Source organism: Drosophila santomea, chromosome 3R (genome assembly GCF_016746245.2).
Source record: "Drosophila santomea strain STO CAGO 1482 chromosome 3R, Prin_Dsan_1.1, whole genome shotgun sequence".
Classification (NCBI taxonomy): domain Eukaryota; kingdom Metazoa; phylum Arthropoda; class Insecta; order Diptera; family Drosophilidae; genus Drosophila; species Drosophila santomea.
Window position 1 is genome coordinate 2,430,823 of NC_053019.2, and position 20,660 is coordinate 2,451,482.

Consider the following 20,660-nt stretch of genomic DNA (forward strand, 5'->3'; position numbering starts at 1 on the left):
ACATATCTAGATATCTGAAATTGCATCATTAAATATTTAGCTTAAGTGCAATACAAGACCATTGTTACAATTATAATTCATAATAATCGCAATAATGAGATTTGTAATTGTTGCTCTTATTTTAAAATTACACTTTATAATGCTAATGTGTATGTAATGTATTTTCTAAATTTTGAGCTGTGCACTTGTTTCAAATTTGCAAAAGCCAAAATGAAGGGGTACTTTGATTCTATATATGAAGTAGCTGTAAAAAATATGTTGGCAATAACTTTATGGCTTTTAGAGGCTGCAGTCTAATGAAATCTTTCCCGCTTAGTTAACAAGAAAACATTTTAAATGCAAATATGAGTGAGCTAAATAAATTAAATTTTACTCAACAGCATGTTGCTTGCTTAATGAGCCTCCTAGACACAACTTCCATTTGTACCGCTGATTAAAGGGTATACCTCAGGCAAAACACTGTTACCCAGTATATGATTTTATACCTTTTTTTGGAGGGAGCCCTCACCATTTCCACCTCTTTGTTGGCTGATATCGCGTAATGTGTTAAATTAAATGGCCGTTGCTTCAGGTGGAGCAGAGAGCGGAGGCGGAGGCGGAGGTGGAGGTGGAGGTGGAGGTTGGGATGGAGTGGACTGCCATGCCGACATCCTATTTTCAGCCGTCTGTTGACAGGTCCTTGGTCCTTGGGCTGATGTTGTTTTGTTTCCACGAGATTTTCGGTTATGTCATCGCAGCATTTGTGGGTTATGAAAAACCAAGGACAAAAACAATACATCGATACTTTCGAGCATTTAACAAGTGCTTGGGACAGGAAAAGTTGGCGCAACTCTCATGACAAATGCCCCGCAAATGTTTTTCGAATGAACTTTCGTTTTATTTCGGCTTCCTTTGTTTGCGCCGTCAAGTTGTTTTCTGGCCAAGTTGGGCCGACTGTTCCAATGAGTCTCCTCAAGTGCCGCCCACTCTGCAACCCAATTGGATTTTTTGGGGGGCCAACTTGGCCTCCTCTACTCAGTCGATCAATTAATGGTAGCACAGCTCGAGCTCGGGCTCGATTAGAGTCTTAAAACTTCATTTGGAGGCTCCTCAACTGAAGCTGCTCCCCGCGGAATGGATGCGGATTTGTGGGATGGGAATGGGGATTTGCTGGCTGGCTGTAGCTACAATGAAATATTCATGACGAAATGGCGGGGTTCGTATTTATGGTTACTTTGCGCACCAAACACAACTCTGCTCACGGTTCCCTCTGCTTCCTTTTCCGGGGGTTTCTCTTGAATTCGTCCTGGTTAAATATAAATACAGACAAGCAGTACACACACATCTGAAACACATATGAAGGGCGGGGGTGTATAGTACAGTGTATCTGCAGTTGCGAATTCAATTTTGAGACTGATCAATAATTCACTTTACCCGCACTAACCATTGTTCGCAGGACTAGAGGGTCCTTCCCATTCCGGAGAGCTCTCCTTTAAGCGGAGAGCCAAAGCTTAAACAGAGTTTAAATGTCAGAAAAACCAATCTGTAGCTGTTTTGGAGCTTTGTCTTTTCGAATTGTCTATTTATTTGTTCGTTTCCAAAAACTTGCTGTTCGTACACACACAACTATTAATAAATTTACATATATTTGCATGCAGATTATGCGGATTATGTCTGTGATATCAGCCGGAATGAGACGAAATGAGATATATGGTATACGATACGATACGATACGTGGGCGTGCGACGATGAACTCCATCCGCCGAGTTGGTTCGTCCTTCGACGGGACGGAAGCCATCTCCTCACCCGGAGCATCTGTTTGACTTGTTAGGCCTGACTTGTGAGCTGATATTCCGGAAATCAGATATTCAGATATACTGAGGGATGCGGGGAAAAGGATGGCATGCTGTTGCTGATGAGAGTTTCGTCTGACTTAATCTCTATGTCGTAGGCGTAGCATTGCTTGATTGCGTTTATGACTTCACACCGCCGCCGGCTATGGATGGAGTTAGGAAAGTAGATTGCTTGGTACAACACGAAGTGTAGTCCTACTTAAGGGTTAGCTAAGCTGCTGATGGCCTGAATAAATTATGCCTTAGATTATACTCGTACAATTGATTACATCCCATTCACACACTCACTTTCACCCATTAAATCACACTCGCACTCACTTTATACGAGTACTGTTAATGCTAAAGAAAAACTCATGAAGTCGCAGTCGACTTCAACTATAAACTAAATCACAGTAACTGTTTTTAAGTAGTATTCCGATAATGCTGATTAAAGCTAATTCTCAACTCGATCCCAGCCAATGATATTCCACTGATTTCAGTCCCTTCCCATGTAAATCAATCAATGCGTATCCCTGGGCTATATGCTTTATGATGTCCTGATATCAGTTGAAATGATATACTGTGATACTTAGAGATATATATGCCTGCACTTAACGCAAGTACGAGAGCGACTAGCTAGCTGCATCGTAAATCGCCAAAGAGAATGCGGAAGTGGTTCGGGGTCACCACCAAACTGGTTACCTCCCCGCAAGCACGCTGCTGAATTTCGGAGCACAAGCAATGGCCGTAATTTCGGTGAGCCATATAAACAAGTTTTCCCATCCATCTAGACTGTCTGTGCCACTGGCCAAGTCCAAGTTGTCTTGACGGCCCAGCAAACAGCAACATCCAAGGAAAATGTTGCCATTTTCAAGGCGCCGCCCGCTGAGCGGAAAAGTCGCGCGGAAATTACTAAATCGATACGCATCCGATTTTCCATGGGTCTGGCATGCAAAAATACCTTGAAATCTTCGCCTGCAGTCGCGTCAATGCATGTATTGCCATCTTTGTACAGTCAAGCTTCATTACGTCGAACATCGCCAAGTCAATTTTGTGCTAAGGGAATTAATATGTCCCTAACTATGACGATAAAAACTCTATTTTCTGTGACTACAAAACAAATTTAGACCACAAAAAGATTTCATGGCATTCGTTTATGAGATAGGTAGATAGTGTGGCTCAGCTTTTTATCTATATTATATCCATAAATTTTCTCAACAGTGGAAGTGTTTAACTCGAAGCTTAGGAAAATTTGGAAGTAAATATAGTTAAAAAGCTTTTATGTGTACAAACAAATAAGAGATATTATTGGTGTTCTGAGTCAAGAAAGATTCCAATTGTTATGTTAAATCAGTTGAGTGTCTGCGTTAAGAAGTTTCACTATAGACTTTGAAAATACTGTAACGGCCTAGCATTTCTGAAAGGTCAATTGAAACCAGTGGAATTCCTAGTGGGCGAGGTTCGTCTCCTAAGTGCAAAATGATCCAGAATCGGAAGCAACCCCTGACGATGAAATAAACTATACGAGAAACTAGAGAACAATTACACATGGACTGTGGGTGCAATTAGGGACCACACCTTTTTTGCCGCCGACGCGTCTAAAGTTAATGAATATGTTAATAATATGTTATGCGGGGCTATTTGTTCAGGGCTCGAAGGGTTGCCGTCCTTCCAGGCGACTCCAGTCCAACTCTATCGCCTGATGGACATGGTGTTCGTGGGGAACTGCGGCTTCTGGCCGGCGCTGAAGAAGCGTTTGCAGGTGAGGCGCCAGAAGGCCGCCCGGAAGTCGACGCTGTAGAAGGCGTAGATGAAGGGATTGATGGCGCTGTTGAACCATCCCAGCCAGGTGAGGGCCTTGGCCAGCATTTGGCTGGCCTGGTGCTCGGCCAGGAAAGGGGTGATCAGATAGTTTATGAAGAAGGGCAGCCAGCAGGCGATGAAGCCGCCCACCACAATGCTAAGGGTTTGGGTGGTCTTGTTCTCCTTCTTCAGCGACGTAATCCGATTGGACAGCGATTTGCTGTTGGTGTTTCCACTGGTGTTCCCGCTGCTCGATGTGGTGGTCACGCCCGCCTGGTGATGATAATGCGGATGGTGGTGATGGCTCCTCAGTCTCTCCCTCTCCCGCTCTCGCTCCCCATGCGAATGCCTAAAGCTGTGTGTTCGCGGTGGCTGCGAGAGGGAGTGGGTCTGCGACTGTCCCGTGTGAGCCGGCGCCTGGGACTGCCACTGCGCATCCAGGAGACTGCTTCCCGGCCCCATGCCACTCGTCATTGTGGTAATGGTCGTGGAGGCGGTGGAAGTGCGCTTCAGCGAGGAGGGTCGTGTGAGTTCGTAGCACCCATTCTTGGCGCAACCCATGGAGGCACCTCCTCCGCCGGAGGGAAGGGCCAGCAGGGATTGACAGTGGGTGCCGCCAGTGACACCACCTCCTCCTCCAGCGCCTCCTCCTCCTGCAGCGCCTCCGGCTCCTCCAGCGCCTACTGGCGCACAGTTGTCGCTGTCGCTGAGCATCATGTCGTGCAGCTCCTTGGCTATCGTCTGGTTGGAGAAGGTCCTCGAGGTGGCCTGTCTCTGGCGCTGGCCCACCGAGCTGTGCTGCTCCTGCTCCGACAGCTCGTTCTCTACGTCCGCTGCCGTGTAGCGCTTGAATTTCTAGACACGCAAAGTGCACAAGGCGGTTAAGTCAATGTCGATGATAAATAACTAAAATGAAGTCAATGGGCGGCAAAAAGCGGCAGAGATGAAAGGAACGGAAACGGAAGGCACGCTAGGAAAAGCCGCAGCTTTAAACACTCTTGTTGGCATCATCATCATCCTCTTTAAAGGAACCACGTGGTAAGCAGGTGACTTGAAGCCGCTTTAAGGCTACATACCTAATGCCATAAGGCCATTGTTCTACGAATATCAACTGCACGATGTGATAATCTCTATGAACATAAAACTGGATTTTAGACTGGTTTCAGTGCGTACGGCTGCCTGGACTTGATTCAGCTTAAGTGCAATTTAAGCCTATTTTAAAATGCACACGAGGTATATGTACAAATGTATGTATGCACAAGCAGTTTCCAAAGCGAGCATCGTTTAATGTTAGCTATTTAGTGATTACCCTGCAGTTTGTTTCAGAAACAGTTGGGCACTTTAAGAAATGTTGATGGCATTTGCTCTAGTTTCTGTTTAAATGAATCTAGCTGCATTTACATCATTTCATAACTAACGTTTTTAAAAAGGCATTTAACTCTTAAGTGGCCAAACTTCGACCCTCAGAACTTGGTTAGTTGAAAACTCATTAATTTAGCGATATGGACTGCCAGAGTTGAAGTGAAAAACTTGTGTTATAGGGTACTCTGGACCGGATCGGATCGGACCGGATATTGGGCACATACCCCTATGCGAGGGTATGGTATTTAAATCTGTGTGAGCTCCTGGCATTTGGGAATTATGAGCGGACGTGCCGCAGTTTCTGCCGCACGTGGAGTGTCCTTTAAGCCGGAGTGGTTCGCAATAGGGAAGACTTTCGCCGGGCTGGCCTGGGCAGCGTTTGTTGTTTGCAGCTGCAGGCTGCAGTGTTTTCCCTATACCATATTCCGTATTCCGTATTTGTGCACCATGTTGGCTTTGGTTTTGGATGGCGATGGCGGGAGACGTGCGAATGTTTGCAGGCAAACAGTAGGACGTGGGGGCATGGGGCATGGTTTTGGATGGCTGCGACGGAGCTTACCTTGTTGTGAACACTTATGTCGGTCATATTGTCGTGCCTGGATGCAATGACACAGGAAATTCTTGCATACACATAAATCATGACTGCCATGGGTATGAAGAAGGAGCCCATGGCCGAGAAGATGACGTAGCCCTCGTTCTGGTTGTATCGGCACTCGCGGAGGTCCCTTCGACCTGGCTCGTACCTGCGGGAAATGGAAGTGAGCAGGATACGCTTAATGGGCCACCAAGTTAGTCAACTAATGCAGGAAGCTCCCAATTATTCGCCTACGCAGGAAAGACTCTGGAGAAACAGAGAGTCAGAGGTCGCAAGTCGCAAAAGCAGCAGACAATTGCCAGCTAATTATATTCGTTTGTTCAGCTTAGTGTCGACACTCAGTCTGCTCGGAGGTCTCGAAATATATGCTAATTAATTTACACTCACAGTTGGCAACATTTGTAATGCTTAAGATGGACCAAAAATAGCTAATAATACCCTAAGTGGTCCTTCAAAATTATGCAATGACATCTTTTGGCACAGTTTGCTGCACTGGACAAATATGTTCATTTTATTACACAAGCTTTTATTGGAAATTATGGCAAATTGAGCTTTAATTATTTTGGTTTCTTAAATAAATTAACCTTCTCTTGGTTGAATTTAATTTCTGCCGCTAACATTTGAACAAGAACTTTAATTGCATTTCTGGTTAAATGTGTTGACTGTGCTAATGAAGTTAAATATAAACAAAGCACTTTATTTAATTCTCCTTTTAGTTAGTTAGGCAAAGTCGTGGAATTATTCCGCACTGCACAATATTTGTTCTTAAAGTAGAAGCGGCATAATACCATGGAATTTTATGTAGTTAAAAGGGCATATGTTAAAACTCGATTAATTTTTAAAGTGTGTGGACAAATTCAAGAGACTTTTTGTTACACTCAGACAAGGCTGTGGGAATTCCGCTGCATAGCAATAATTTTTTCAAGTGTACTTACCATCCCAGCATGGGGGGACAGGTGATGGCCAACGCGAGCAGCCAGACTATTAGGATCATGATGAGGGCCAACCGTTTCGAGCGCCGTTTACGGGAGTACGTGAGCGGCCTGGTCACGGCCAAATATCTGTCGGATGGACGTGAAGGATGCAAGGATTTCGATTAGGGGGAAAATGGGGAATATGCTCCCGGAGAGCACTGCTCACCTGTCCACACTGATGGCGCACAGGCTGAGAATGGAGGCCGTGCAGAGGAGCACGTCCAGGGAGATCCAAATGTCGCAGAGCACCCAGCCCAGTTGCCACGAGCCTGCAATCAAGATTCCAAATTAAAAACTTTGCACCAGCCTTTTGCAGCGCGGAGTGGAGCAGCGGGGCTGCGGGAAAGCCAACTTAAAATTCCGGTCCAAAGTCAATTTGATTAGCAACATTTTCCATGGCTTTCAGCAAATGCCCCACCTAAGGCCAATTAAAGCGGTCAGCTTGGCAAATTTTGGCAATGTTTCTGGTCCCCTTCAACCCCTTAGTGGTTTAATTCTACCCCAAAAGGCCCCGATTTCTCCATTGAACCCCAACCTTTCCTGCTCTTCCAGGCCTGTCAAGCGATTAATTTTTAAATCAAGTGCCCCTTAATGGTCTCCGTGCGCCAAATGAAAAGCTGTTTTTGTGAGAGGCGCACGGACCAAGGAGCCAAGGATCTTATTACAAGGATATTGCCTATGGGCCAGCACAGTTGGGTTGGTTCAGTGTAAGGATGCAATTTTCTGAGTCTCAGAGGACTCAGATTAAACCAGTTAAAGGCAAAATTAAGAGTGAATTAGGAAAACAGGGATTGCTTAATTAATAAAATGAACAAAATATCATTGGAATGCTTTTCAGTCCGTGATGTAGGTATCTACATACCTATAAGAACCAACTACTCAGCATTTTCAGTGCCTACCCCAACTTCAACTTGATATGGCTCCAAAAGCAAACTACTAATCCCGAACGTGTGGGTGTATTACGTCCTAACTTAATGATATGCGTACATATACTTTAGAAAAAAATGGACTGAAAGTCGGGCTTGGTAAATTGTTTACCTCGAAAAAACCTGAGGGCATGAGTAATTATGACTGAGATTTAAAAGGAATCTCCACAGAGAGAAACTAGTGGATTAATATCTGAAAGAAAACTTTATTTCAAACCGTTCCAAGCGCAGTTAACAGAAGCAAGTTGAGCTTAAATCAGAAGTGGTTAAGTCAACGATCATGCAATTAGTATATTTCCCATTCAACTCCACGAGCAACAAAGGCGAACTATTTTCTGAAGAGAATAATTCATTTCGATTCGGATTGTCAGTGGTCCGGATGATTATGACAAACTTTCGACATGCCGTTGCCTTTAAAGAATTTCCACAAAGTTGGGCTCGGGAATTTTTCCCTTTTTCGGCTGCTCGCCTCTTTTTTTTTGTGTTGAGGAAATTGCACGAGAGCCGAGGCAAAAAATTAAAGAAATTCTTTCAGTTCAAAGAATACAAATCCATAAGGCGAGAGAGATACATACTCGCATATTTCACCTAGCAGCATTTACATAAATACACGGCCCGCTTGCCCCGCCCCCTTTCTGACACGCCTCCTCCTCGAGTTCCTGTTCGTTTCCGTGCTGCTATTCCTGTTCGTGCTACTTTGTTGGGATACACTTGGAGAAATACTTATATCCGAATGTCCGCAAGAAATCGCTAGAAATCGCAGGTTCGAAAGTTCTTTGAATTCGTCAGGAAGTATTTCTACTGCTCTTGTACTTAATTTTATACAAGTTACACCTAAACCTGGATTGGATTTGTTCTCAGTGCAGCCTCTTGGTTCTGGGCGCCAAGCTTTTGTTAGCAATTTTTTGAGGGATTTACCGGAATGGCATCTTCATCTTGTAATCACGCGAAAAGCCCGACGAGCGGGCCTCCCTTCGCGGAAGGACTCTAATGCCTTAATGGCGCCGCCACACATTCGCACACACACACACATAGGCACACCCACACCTACACTCACCTATGAGATGGACGGCGACGGCGGGGGGCATGACGAAGATGCCCACGAGAAGGTCGGCCACCGCCAGGCTCATCACAAAGCAGTTGGTAATGGTGCGGAGCCGGCGAGTGGTCAATATGGCCAGTATCACCAGGGTGTTCCCGATGACGGTGACCACGATGAAGGTGGCAAAGACGGCAATCAGGATGATGCCCTGCCAGGAGAGCACCAGGTCGTAGAAGTGCGCCCACTCGGCGGCCGCTGCCGACTCGTTGTAGTAATTAAATGTGGTCACGGGTGCCGTGGGTCCGGGTTCGGTGAGAGCCACTGCATCCGTTCCGTTCGGGCCGCTGGGATATCCACTGCCTCCACCCGTCCCGTTGGCCGCATCCTCGTACACGATGGATATGTTCTCCGGCAGACCACCCACTCCCAGCCCCAATCCCCGAAGGGAGGAGGGAGAGGAGGCGGCCACATACATGAGCGATGGATAAATGACGCTTAAATTATTCAGCTGCAAGTTGACAGCCATGGATCGGCCAGTTGGGTTCTCAATCGAGTGTGGCTATCTCCGGCAGCAGCCCGCCTAGGCCCAGCCATATCCTGCCATATCCCTGGAGTTGTTGGAGCAGGAAGACGGCCCAACTGTGGTCATTGTGTCCAGTTGCACGTCCGGTTAACTGGAATTAAAGGAAAGTTCGGCAGTTAGCAAGTTCGGTAAAGTCCTTTGCATGGCAATAAAAATGGCGCTCAGCAGGAAACAATACATTCCTTTTATCCCGAAATCTATTTGTGCTTGTTTTAAGTTTGCATGTACATCTGATTTATTCTCTGTGACAATTTCCGAAATTTAATGGATTTTACTGCATTTCATACAATCTCCTTTCAATGGCAATCGGCGAAATTGTCAGTTTCATTCATTCGCTTGCAATTAAGCATTCAACAATCTCAAGGCTGAAAGTGCACAGCATTGAATTTTTCCTTTAAAAGTGGTCAACGGTGTTGAGAGATTCCTAAGATGGCCTTTGTCTTGGACTGCCATTACCGAAACAGTTAAATACTTTACTTTTTAAGTAGATAAATGTTAATCCGGTAGTTAGTTGGTCACACTTTTACCGAAATAACAAAGCAATGAATCAAATTAAGTTTACCTTATCACTTAAAAACCCCACTGGTTCGATTAAATTTAAAATGTATGCAACTATTTGCTTTGGATTAGGTACCGAACTTCAGAGACTTAATAATAATTCATGGAGCTATTTCCTACTAGAAAATTAAATTCAAGAAAGTCATCACCATCAGAATTCCTGGCAGTATATGCACTTTTCGTTCTAATAATAATTTTAAAAAAATATAAATACAATGAGCTTTAAACAAAGTAAGTATTATTACCACAAAGTGGCAAAATGTATTGTAATGTATTACCAATAAATTTGCCAACGAAATGGCTACATTTGCGAATATTTTATTGAATTTCCATATAAACTTTAATATATTCACTTTTAGAAGGAAATATTATATTTTATTGGAAACGGAAAAGGTTTTTCAGGAAGGTTTTTTAAGTCAGAAAGCCTATTTTAACTATTTATTTTGAATGCCAACATTTGCTTGTGTGTTTAATTGTGGATTATTTACAGCTTACCAGCTAACACTTGTTATGGAATATCTAGGAGATACCCGTTCCATTTCTGAACTTGATAGTCATTCGTCTGCCGGATTCGACTATTCATCACCGAAACTTTTCCAACATTCACTATTTTCCCCTTTTCCACAACTGACAGACCTCCACGTGCGCCTGGGCGATAGGATTGATACTCGACTCGACGCTCTATTAGATATCCGATTAAATTATGTTCAGCTATAGGCTATAGGCACTTTTGCAACGTAGATTCCGGAGGAATATTGTCGGAATATCGTCGGAATATTGCCGGAATAAACAGCAAGCGACGCGGATGACTGTTGACTGAGTGCGAGACTGCAGACCGAATGGCAAGGGCTGGCAGTTCGACACTTCTTGCCACTTCTGTTGACAATAATTTGGCGTTAAGTATTATTTATTTAGCGATAGTCCGATGGTGTGCGTTATATACGAGTATTCCAGATTGCGACTCCTTGTGGGCGAGCGTCTGTTCGGTTGTGTGGGTGCGATAACCAAATTAAAACTGATATCGCAATAGACTAGGTGGCGGTGGAACGCAAGGCACTTCGCAATGGCAATCGTAATCGGAGTGGCAATGGCAATGAACACGGGAATGGGAATGGGTATGGATATGGGTATGGTTATGGTTATAGGAATCCGGAATCAAGCCGCAGGCAACGGCGTTTGCCTCAAAAAGGGAATAATTCAAATTCAGTACCACAATTTGCATATTCAAATCTCTGTGTGGGAAGCTTGGAATATTAGCTTAAGACTTCAGCTGCAAGTATCTCCGGCAACTGGAAAGTCCGTAATAAATTCCGTGGACCACAAGATTGTAAACTAACATTGGGCTGATATGCAACATTAAATTAGACTCTTGTTTTTAGGGTAGTTCTGCTTTCTGGCATATTTAATAGGAGGTGCTTTCCTACGTTTTATGTAATATGTTTATAGCTATGTTTATTACTAACCACTGAATTCAAAATGTTGTGGTGTAGAATACCTGCTTTGAAGCACTAAATGTTTGGCTCAGCAATCCAAACTATTTTGGAATACTTAACGCGGCCTAGTTCTAATTATAGAGATAGATAATAAGGAACTCAGGGCCTTGGGCTCTCGGGAAGGGTGTACCCCGATTCGGCCTTCCCGGAATTCTCCCCCGCTTCCACTTCCATTTCCCTAAGCCTTTTAATGCTGACGCGCAATGGTCATAAAACAGCTTATCGCTCACATGATAGCAATCTGGCCAGGGGCGAGGTGCGCAAGGGTACTTTTACTTATTATGCTGCGGCTGATGTGTAAATATTGGGCCGGCCTAGTGACGTACTCAAAGGTGAAACTGATTAATTGGAAGCGATGCCAAAGCCACGGCTGTCTGTCAGGGTTAAGGTATCGATCGGGCTCAATGGAATGTGTCATCCCATCGCCGAGAGATAAGGTCCTCTTTCTTCGGCCGCAAGTTGGGTCTACCGATATCTGCGGTTGTATGTATAGCTCATTGACTTCCAATCTCAAGTGTTCAATTAGTGGCATTGGAAATCATGTGTGTATTTCGAGGGGGCTTTCGGGCGAAAATAGATTTATGAACTCATTTGTTAGAATGTTACTGGGATTCCGAGTGGAAGCCAAAAGTCGGAAAACTGAAATCGTTTTGCGATCGGCGGCTGGAACATTCTTTGGCGGCAAACCACCCATCGGCAATTGACCGCGATAAGCAATGCCGTTTTTATTGGCACTTTGATTGATAATCTAATTCGCAACTCAATTGCCAAGTTTGCACGAGCGGAGCACCCTAATCTCCTTGGTTCCTGGCCAGTTTCCATTCCGTTTTCATTTTACTGCCATTTCCATGACAATGGCAGCAATCAGCCCACAGCTCAGAGTTTTACCCTTTTGCCCATCGTGGCGCGAGTGTAAACTATTTCTTCAAAGGCTACAAATTAAGTTGCCCCAAATCCAATTACTTTGCCGAAAAGACCAAACTTATGAATTTCTAATTGATACCGAGCGTTCATCCTTTTTGGCCGGCTGAACTTGAAAGATCGGGGAATGGATTTCCGCCGCTCTCGGCGGAATGGGTCATCAATCAGAGTGGCACTCATCTCCGGCTTTAGATAAATCTGTATCACTGATGTTAGTGTTCGTGGAAGATTTATTTCACACTAAAAGTTCATCCCAAACAATGGAGCAGAATAATCTTTGTATACGCCAGTGCCGCCAACTTTATGTAGCCAAAAACAAGATAGTGTTTCGGAAAAAACCGCAGCAAGAGCCTCAATTATTGAACAATCTGAAAACAGATTTATTGAATTATTAATCTCACTCAGTACGTTTTGAATTCGTTTATATAATTTTTGTGTTTTCCGCTAATGTGTTGTGTCTTATTCAGATATCATCATTTGACTTATAGCTGGTATTTTTATATCGTCAAAATCAAGCTTTTATTTCTTTCTTTATTAAAGCTTAGAAACCTATTTTCTTTAAAGATATTTTATTTGTCAGCTCTGGTCTACATAGTTTCGTATTTATGCTGCCTCATTGCCTATTTTTTAGATATTTTCCAGCTCTTGGCCAGCTGTTTGGCCTTCACCTTATTCCGCTTTAATCGACCAAGCCCCATTTAACATTCACGTTATTAAGAGATGTTTTTCGGAAAAGCCAGAAGGGCACTTCAAGTGTGACAATTGCAAGGCCAGCCGAAATATTTTCCGACTTTTTCGGAATGCGTTTGGAATGTGATTTTCCTTTTTTGTTACCATGTACAGCTCACCAAAAAACCCCAAAAAAAAAAAGAGTGAGAAAGAAAAAATGCTGAGCTCCGTCAAAATTCATTCGACCGCCCACACTGCACCAGCATCCGACTTCCGTTGAACATTTGTTGCAATTTGCGGCCAACATGGCGTATGTGTAATGTGCATGTGCATGTTCAGTGCAATAATATTTCATTTGCATTCGGCAAATAAACGCTGGGGAACGGGAGGGTGTCAAGAATGGGTGAGACCCCCGAAAGGACTCCCGCTGACGTCAAAACACCCTGCCAGCCAATAGAAGCCACTATTTATTGAGACTGTCAGACACTTATTTGTCCTCTTTATTTGGCAGTGCCATCGAGGTGTTTAGCGTGAAAGCATTTATCCATTACCCGGTCCTTGGCTGATCTATGCAAATCGTCCGTGGTTCCCGCTTCCCCCTTCCCGCATCCCCCTGACTGCTCCCTGAGGCGTACACCTGAACCGGTTGAAGGTGAAGGGTTCCTGCCGGAGGGTCCTCAATGAGGGTCCTCCAGGAGAAGGGTCCTCCCCGTCGCACTGTTTACTTACTTAATGCAATCGCTTTCCTGCGCAGTCCTCCGCTTTCATATCAAAACATTTCGCATTGTTTTATTGACACAAAGCTGCTATTATTTTTATTGCCCCCGGGCAGGTATTTTTCTGTTATTGTTGTCTGAGAAGCCGCAGCCGGAGCCGGAGCCGGAGTCCCATTTAATTGGATACTTTATAAGTGCACTACAAACGCTGTGAGAGGAGACGCTCATTCACTTTCATTGCACGTTATTTGATGTTATTAATTTGGTTTTTCTTTCTTTTATAAATATTTCTTTTTTTATATTTTTAGCTGCGTGACAAACTGATTGCACTGAGTAATTCAAGTCACATTATCGATCAGATGAACCGGCGGCTGATCAATCGCTTCTGGATGCTCGGTGTCGGTTGCGTTCACGATTTCGGCTACTTGTAATGCCCCGAAGAGTGGCAAAGTGCTCCTGCGGACCGATGGACAACCGCCTCGGTTGAGCGCTCGAGGAAAACTGAAAAATGAACTGAACAGAACAGAACTGAACTGAACTGAAAAGCTGACGATGTGAGTCGGCCGAAGTCGTCGGTGGTGGTGGTAGTAGTAGTATCTGTCACTGGGTTTCCAGTGAATTTGTGGATCCCAAGTTGGCGGGCAAGCAAACACGCGACTTTCAAAATAATCCTGTGCCAGTTCCTTCGTCTTGTGTTTAAATATTTTCGCAAGCACTCTAAGTGCTTAACATTCAAATGCTACCTGTGCCCAGAGCAAACCACATTTAATTCCTGGAACAATGTTTAATTAAGCCGCGACTAACTCCACGCCAGGTTGATAAGAACGGAGCACTGCGGACTCTTGGGGCTCCGGAGCAGAGCAGATTTTACGACGAATTTCCAAATGAAAACATAAACGATTTCGCGGGTACTCAGGAAATCTAAATTAAGACTTTTATGGTAGCCTTATGGACCTAGACATAGATATAGCCAATTGTGCACAGGCGGCTCGGCTCTATCTATAGGGGTATGCATATAGCTACTCGCACAGCAGTCTTTGTTTGCTCATTTTATAACTTGCAGATGCGTCTCCACGCGGATTTCGCTAATGCTCTTACTACACACTCATAATGAGTTGTGTCAACAGCTGCTGCTGCTGCTGCTGCTGCTGCTGCTGCTTTCAGAGGTTAGATTCGATTGTATTCGATTGCGATCCACACGGGTTCACTTGTCAAGGTGAATGCGATCCACCACAGTGGCGGCAAACTGTTGAAACGCTACAACGGTAATGGTAAAATGCCAAAAGGCCCAAATGGCCAAATGGCCAAATGGACAAAAGGAGAAATGCCCGATATGGAAGGTAAACAAAGGCATGCGCTCTCCGCCGTCTGCAATTGAATCGAAATAATGGCAATGGCACGGGACTCACAGGTCATGGGACAAGTGGAACCAGCTGAAGTGAAACAAAGGGCCATTCTAGCGCCAAAACTTGCTTTAAAATGCTCGATACTCGGTACGGTCACTAGAAAAGCAAATGCATTTCCTTTTAAAGTTATTACAGTTTTGGTCTTCAAACAAGAAACACAATTTTTCAGCTTAAAATTACTCACCAGACGTATCTGTTTTGTAATGTTTAGTTATTTATTTTGTTTTGCAACATTGTAACCAAACTGTTACAAAATGATATATTTTAAATGCATTATTTTATCAAATGCATCAAATTTCAAGCGTTACATATTCCTAACAAAAAAGTACTCATACGACATGTATGTCGGCTTGCCTTACCCCACCGATTTCTTAACTATCACTTTTATATAAAGTTGTGGCCCATAAATAATATTTCACCGTTTTTGTATTATAATATTTAGTCAGAATTTTTGGTCCAAGGCATATTTTAAGACATAATAATAAAAAGCGTATAAAAAAGCAAACAAGAAATAGATAAATATCATTACGAATAAGTCCATGATTAAATTGAAATTAAATTAATGAACACAAAGCTCACACCCACTGTTTCCAAGTAATTTTGATGTAGTTGCTAGCATTATATAAATAAATAAACACATCTTAAAGAAATTTTCATTTAATTCCCATTTTCGCCCAGCTTGCGGCGTAGCTAGTAATCCCCAGGTCAAATGCTAAACCACTGCATACCTCCGGGCTGTTCCTCCAACCGAAGCTAGCCCAGAAACGTTCCGGAGTCCGGACCACCTGTAATCTCTGCAGCTGTGCAGCGGGTTGGGCTCCGACCACTGGGCATCACTTAGATTGATTAAATGCTGGGAAAGCTGTGCGGTTCGAGTACGTGACTCGGCTGAAATGGGCGGGCATAATTGGTGTTCATGCAAAGAGGCGATGATCCCGAAAAGGGTAACGAGTCACTGGCACTGGGACCGAAAATGGCTGCTGCCGTGCACAAAGTTTTGCAACATAATTTAATTATCAAATGCACGTACATAAGTGAGTTTTGCAATGACAGGAAGGTCGTCACCCGCTTCCGCCCCTCACAGGAGCGCCTCCCATTTTCCGGCCAACTTCAAGGCTAACTGAAAGTTTGTGCCCCCGCACAAGTTCTTGGCGCAAGGGAAAAACAGGAAACTTTCCATTTCTATGCACCCGCCAGACTTGGCAGTCGTAATCGCAATAGCAATAGCAGTTCGCAGTGGCAGTCACATTGGCAATGGCAATGGCATTGCTAAATTGAGTTTAACAATTTGTCTTAGTGGCACTTGCAATGGATTCAGTAATTGCCTGACAAATAGCTTCCCCACGCGTTGTGGTGCATGACCAAAGTGCACATGTATTGGACGGCACAGGCAGGACACGACAATTGGTCGCCTAATGTCCTGGCACCATGTGTACTCCAGCGTCATAAAGTTTTAATTTCGCCAGCATAATTAGTCTGGGGAAATGGCGGAAGGAAGCCCTATCCCAGCGTCTGTCGCATTCCCGGAACTCGACGAGTTCCATTTGCTCACAGGAAGAACTATGTTTATCTTATGTAAGGCTAGTGGTTTTATTATTGTATGGGGAAATTAATAAAATTACATTACCTTTAGGGATAAGAAGAATTCTATTTAAATTTAACTAATAAATTATACTATGCATAAATGTTTATTATGGAATTGGGCTGTTTTTAGGAAAAGTTAGGACTTCCACTTAAGTTCCTAGAAAACCATAAGCAAACCATAAAATGCTGTATTATATTGAGTTCATTAAATCGGCGAAATGTCATTTTTATAGGCCAAATGTAAAATCAGCTTACGACAGAAGCGAGTGGCATTGGTCATGCCACATTTATGACCAATTTCCCCGGCATTTCTTCTTGTGAAGGCCTGTTAAAGTTGCTTTTAATTGATAGGTGAACGAACCCGCTGGGTCCCTAATGCATGGCGTGGCCGCTTAGAGACGGCAAAGGCCAGAAGCTATTAATAATTTCCAATCAATAAGTGTAATATTATTCGTGTCTACGGGATCAGCGATGGTGGACCGATACAGGAGCTGAGGGGGCCATTGGTTTGGGTTTGGATTGCCCAGCAGACAGACTTGAGAATATATACTCCGATTACGGTTACCAGGCACACACCAGTCTGCGTATATATTTGTGTACGAGTATATTTTAAATTTGATTCTCTAGCATCCTCGACTTTTGCCACTTTTCTTTCAATTTATTGTTCCCCTCGGAAAGACCCCATCCTCGGGCATTCCGGCCTGGACTTCCTCCCACCAGTGGGAGTAGTGGCCTTTTGTCCGTTAAGCAGATTTCGAGCTTTCATTGCGTGTATTGTTGTGCTGGCAAATTGTGAAAAATCATACAAAGGACCCGGTCGCGCTTCCTTCCAGCTCGGCTTAGCTACGCGGATAAGGGGCGTGGCACTGAAGCATGCAAAACAGGGCGAAGTTCTAGAACAACACCCTATCCAATCTCCAATCAGCCATTCGGGTGGCTATGAATTGGTTAATCAAATTTACAGCTGCAGAATATTGGCACTGGTGCAAACTGGCAATTTCGGTACTGGCCATAAATGTGCGGAAGCTCCGCGAACAAATGACCAGTCCCACGAACGGCAACCGCAAAAGCCACACAAACACTAAATGCGTTGACCACGGACAAAACCAGAGCACTGAACGCGGAAAACGCTATTGAAAATTATGAGGCAGGCCGAGAGGATGGAAGGCCCGGGGTCCAGAAGAAATTTATGCGCATATTAACCAACATTATCTATTTGGGAATTACAAAACATACTCAATTAACGAGTGGCAGGAAAACGAAAATTTAATGTATACTGCCTAAAAAACTTCAATAAAATAGGACACTTTATAAATTTATAATGCTAATACCACATTGCTTGTAGAGTAAAAGATATAATGGATTTGTGAAAGTTTGTAACCGGTAAAAGAAATCCTTTATTGTACACGACCGCTGGAGTGTTCGGTTTGCGTATCTTCAACTTCCCAGCAACGATTTTTTGGTCTTGGTTTTCACTAGGTTTAATATTTATATTCTATTTAATGTTCTAATTATTTTAAGATATCGGATTTGCATGCTTAAAAGCGGAAGTAAAGGCTTTAGTTCCGGTTTGCATCATGTAGGTTTCCACTAGTAGGCTCTAGACCACAAGTGATAGCACTGCATGTAGATAAAGTATATATCAGAAAAGAAAGTTAAATGGAAACCAATAACAAGGTTAAGCCAAGCCTATAACCGAAGGCTTAAAAAGTTCTGCACACCTTAAAGGGGTGTACAAGCAGTGAAGGTAATAGTAGTATAAGCTCTTTCGCTGGGATCGTCTCGAATATTTAACATGCATTAAGGTGAAGTACCATTTAAGTGGGGCCAACCTGACTCTGGTGGCTGAAATTCCGCCTGACTGGACTGCTGGCAGCCATAAATAATGCCACACGAAGTTTAAAATGCAATAATGAAACTTATTAAGAACTTATGCGGAGTTAAAACACCAAAGATGGGGACGGCATCCTTGTGTAAACACGGGCGAAAGGAATCACGCCAGTCAAGGAGAGCAGAAGTCCAGATACTCTAGCAAATCGGTAAGTCCTTAAGTTGGCTGAAAGTTGTGCGAAAGTTGGCAACTTTTGCTAGGCGAAAGTTTTGCCCCTCGGCTATCCGAAGAAATGGATGTGGCGGTGCGGAACAGTTGACCATATGGAAGGGTATTATGGCAGCGTAATTTACACAGCATGTTGCCACACACATGTGGCCAAGCGTATCGAGATGGCGGTGGCATCATGGCCAGGGGTTTACATAAAGGCTCCTTCTGACCCACTCTTCCTCAGTCTGAGCGACCTGCTCCGCACCCCGCATCCACATCCACATCCACATCCACATCCGCATTCGCATCGGCCGCCTATGGATCCCACGAACTCCATGGCCAAGCACTTACGTAAATGCCTTACGGCAAAAGTTTTCCCCTTTGTTGTTGTTCTGGCTGTTTTAAAAGTCCCGAATAATTGAGTTTTACGCATAATTTGCTTGATTTTATTTTACTTACGGATCCCCTTGTCTCCTGATCCCCTCCGGAAAAACCGCCTCGTGTGCAGTCCACCACAAAGGTAAACAAAAAAAAAAACAACCAATAGTCCCAACTTTTGTTTCGTTTCGCTTCACCTAAATATGTATCCTCTGGCCGCGATTATATGATATCCGAATCGGATTGGAATCGATAGTGCAACATGGGGCAGCGTCCGCGATTTTGACAAACACTAATTAAAATGAATTATTTAATTGGAACAAAAAGGGGCGGCGAAGGCCCAGGGATTTGGGTAAACCAATTAAAATGGCCATTGGCCACGTCAGTTGGGATGCATATGCATTCGGTTAGACACAGATAGGTACAGCATAAATCCATTTATAATTAATTTTTACAAATGAATGCGATAATTAAATATGCGCGCATCTGAATCTACACGCTTATCAGCAACAACAAGTTACATACATATATCTAATCTAAATGGCCGGCAGAACACAAATCAATTTAATTACGAATTATAAATAATTCTGGCTGCATATGGATGGACGCATTAGGACCTAGAATCCCCAGAGAATTTGATAGATTCGCTACAGCATTCAAAGCCCCACATACGGATAACAATGCGCTTTTAGTTGGGCTTAAAGATTCCATTTAATATTGTAGATGATACAAACATAATAATAATACATGCTTACACCTCCATACAAGTATATATATTTAATTTTTAACACATTTACAAATTATTATTGAACCTTACAATGCAGCTTGGCAAAGGGGGGAATTATTGTTTTAGATTCTATTATTACAGCTCGTTTTGGAAGTTCCTCCTGTTTTAGCTCCAGCTCCTGCCACTTTTGACCCAGTTTGGGATCGTGTGGGAGCGTTACCTCGAGTACAATGTATATAAGTATATATATGTTCAACACCTTGGTATTCGTAGAGGTAGGATAACAATTGTCAGATGTTCACTGAATATGGGAAAATGCATTCAATACATTTCGTAGGATGCGTTTAGCCACTCGAATAACAGATGAAACCGCTCTCGGTGGTTCGGTGTGTTGTGGTTAAGTGTTGCTTTTAAGTGATTTGTTTTTGGGCGGTGGCAAATGGGTGGTGGATGGTGGAAGAGCTTAACATACACTTGAAATACTGCACTGAACAATTAATAACCAACCAGACTATAACATAGAAATATTAATACTTAAATTATTACAATTTTCTACCTTAGAAAGACGATCGAGCTTGAGACGCGACCTCCAAATAGATGGGCCACTTGAGTTGCTTGATTTTGGGTTTTGGGTGCGCACAACTTACAATTAGTATTCAATTAGAAAAAATAGATGTTTATTTTTAAGTACGTAGTGTTTAGGCTTAGGTTGGTGACTTTGGGCCTTGTGAGTGTTTAGTGTCGGTTTAACGTTTTGTACATGCCCAAAAAACTTTAGCAAAAACTTGAATATCACTCGTATTTATGTTAAAATTTGTAATTTTCAAATTCAATTCTCTTGCATGAAATAGGTTTTACAATAAACTTTATAAACGCCATATAATCAGTTATCGATATAGTTATTAATATATATGTATACATATGTATATATTACGCGCGTATGTATACAATAAAAATAGGGAGATGCTTAGACTACGATTTTTACAAGCCTATCGCATGGGCATGCGTTCTCATTGTTGGAGACACATGCGAACATAAGTGACATGACTCTTGAGTGGTTTGTAGATTATA

The 20,660-nt window shown here is 43.3% G+C and overlaps 1 protein-coding gene and 1 long non-coding RNA gene across 7 annotated transcripts; one reads left to right on the forward strand and one right to left on the reverse strand.

Annotated features, from left to right (window-relative positions):
* Positions 1-1,540: 1,540 nt before the first annotated feature.
* LOC120452814 (octopamine receptor) lies at positions 1,541-13,936 on the reverse strand. 3 transcript variants are annotated; one of them, XR_006356507.1, is made up of 7 exons: positions 13,467-13,936; positions 8,529-9,187; positions 6,712-6,814; positions 6,507-6,632; positions 5,536-5,719; positions 1,714-4,469; positions 1,541-1,653 (listed from the first exon to the last, which is right to left on the reverse strand). XR_006356507.1 is itself a non-coding variant. In XM_039637219.2 (6 exons), exons 2-6 carry the CDS (start codon positions 9,037-9,039, stop codon positions 3,504-3,506), a joined length of 1,890 nt encoding a protein of 629 aa, XP_039493153.1. In that variant the 5' UTR covers positions 9,040-9,187; positions 13,467-13,936; the 3' UTR covers positions 1,541-3,503. The 3 variants fall into 3 exon arrangements, 2 of the variants coding, with proteins under 2 accessions (XP_039493153.1, XP_039493154.1); XM_039637219.2 differs by having other exon boundaries at positions 1,541-4,469; XM_039637220.2 differs by lacking the exon at positions 13,467-13,936 and adding an exon at positions 10,150-10,533 and having other exon boundaries at positions 1,541-4,469.
* Positions 13,937-18,051: 4,115 nt separating this feature from the next.
* Positions 18,052-20,467, forward strand: LOC120450817. 4 transcript variants are annotated; one of them, XR_005616328.1, is made up of 3 exons: positions 18,052-18,190; positions 18,249-18,482; positions 20,151-20,467. It is a non-coding gene; the product is annotated as an uncharacterized LOC120450817 (long non-coding RNA). The 4 variants fall into 4 exon arrangements; XR_005616327.1 differs by having other exon boundaries at positions 18,266-18,482; XR_005616329.1 differs by having other exon boundaries at positions 18,052-18,184.
* The last annotated feature ends 193 nt before the right edge of the window (positions 20,468-20,660 follow it).

What these genes read in the sequence shown, in the direction of transcription:
- LOC120452814 (XM_039637219.2), bottom strand. Translation starts at nt 9,039, where the DNA reads ATGGCTGTCAACTTGCAGCTGAATAATTTAAGCGTCATTTATCCATCG. An exon ending in CGTCGCCGTCCATCTCATAG is followed by an intron (nt 6,815 to 8,528) that starts GTGAGTGTAGGT and finishes TCTTGATTGCAG; the next exon opens with GCTCGTGGCAACTGGGCTGG. An exon ending in TGTCCCCCCATGCTGGGATG is followed by an intron (nt 5,720 to 6,506) that starts GTAAGTACACTT and finishes CATTTCCCGCAG; the next exon opens with GTACGAGCCAGGTCGAAGGG.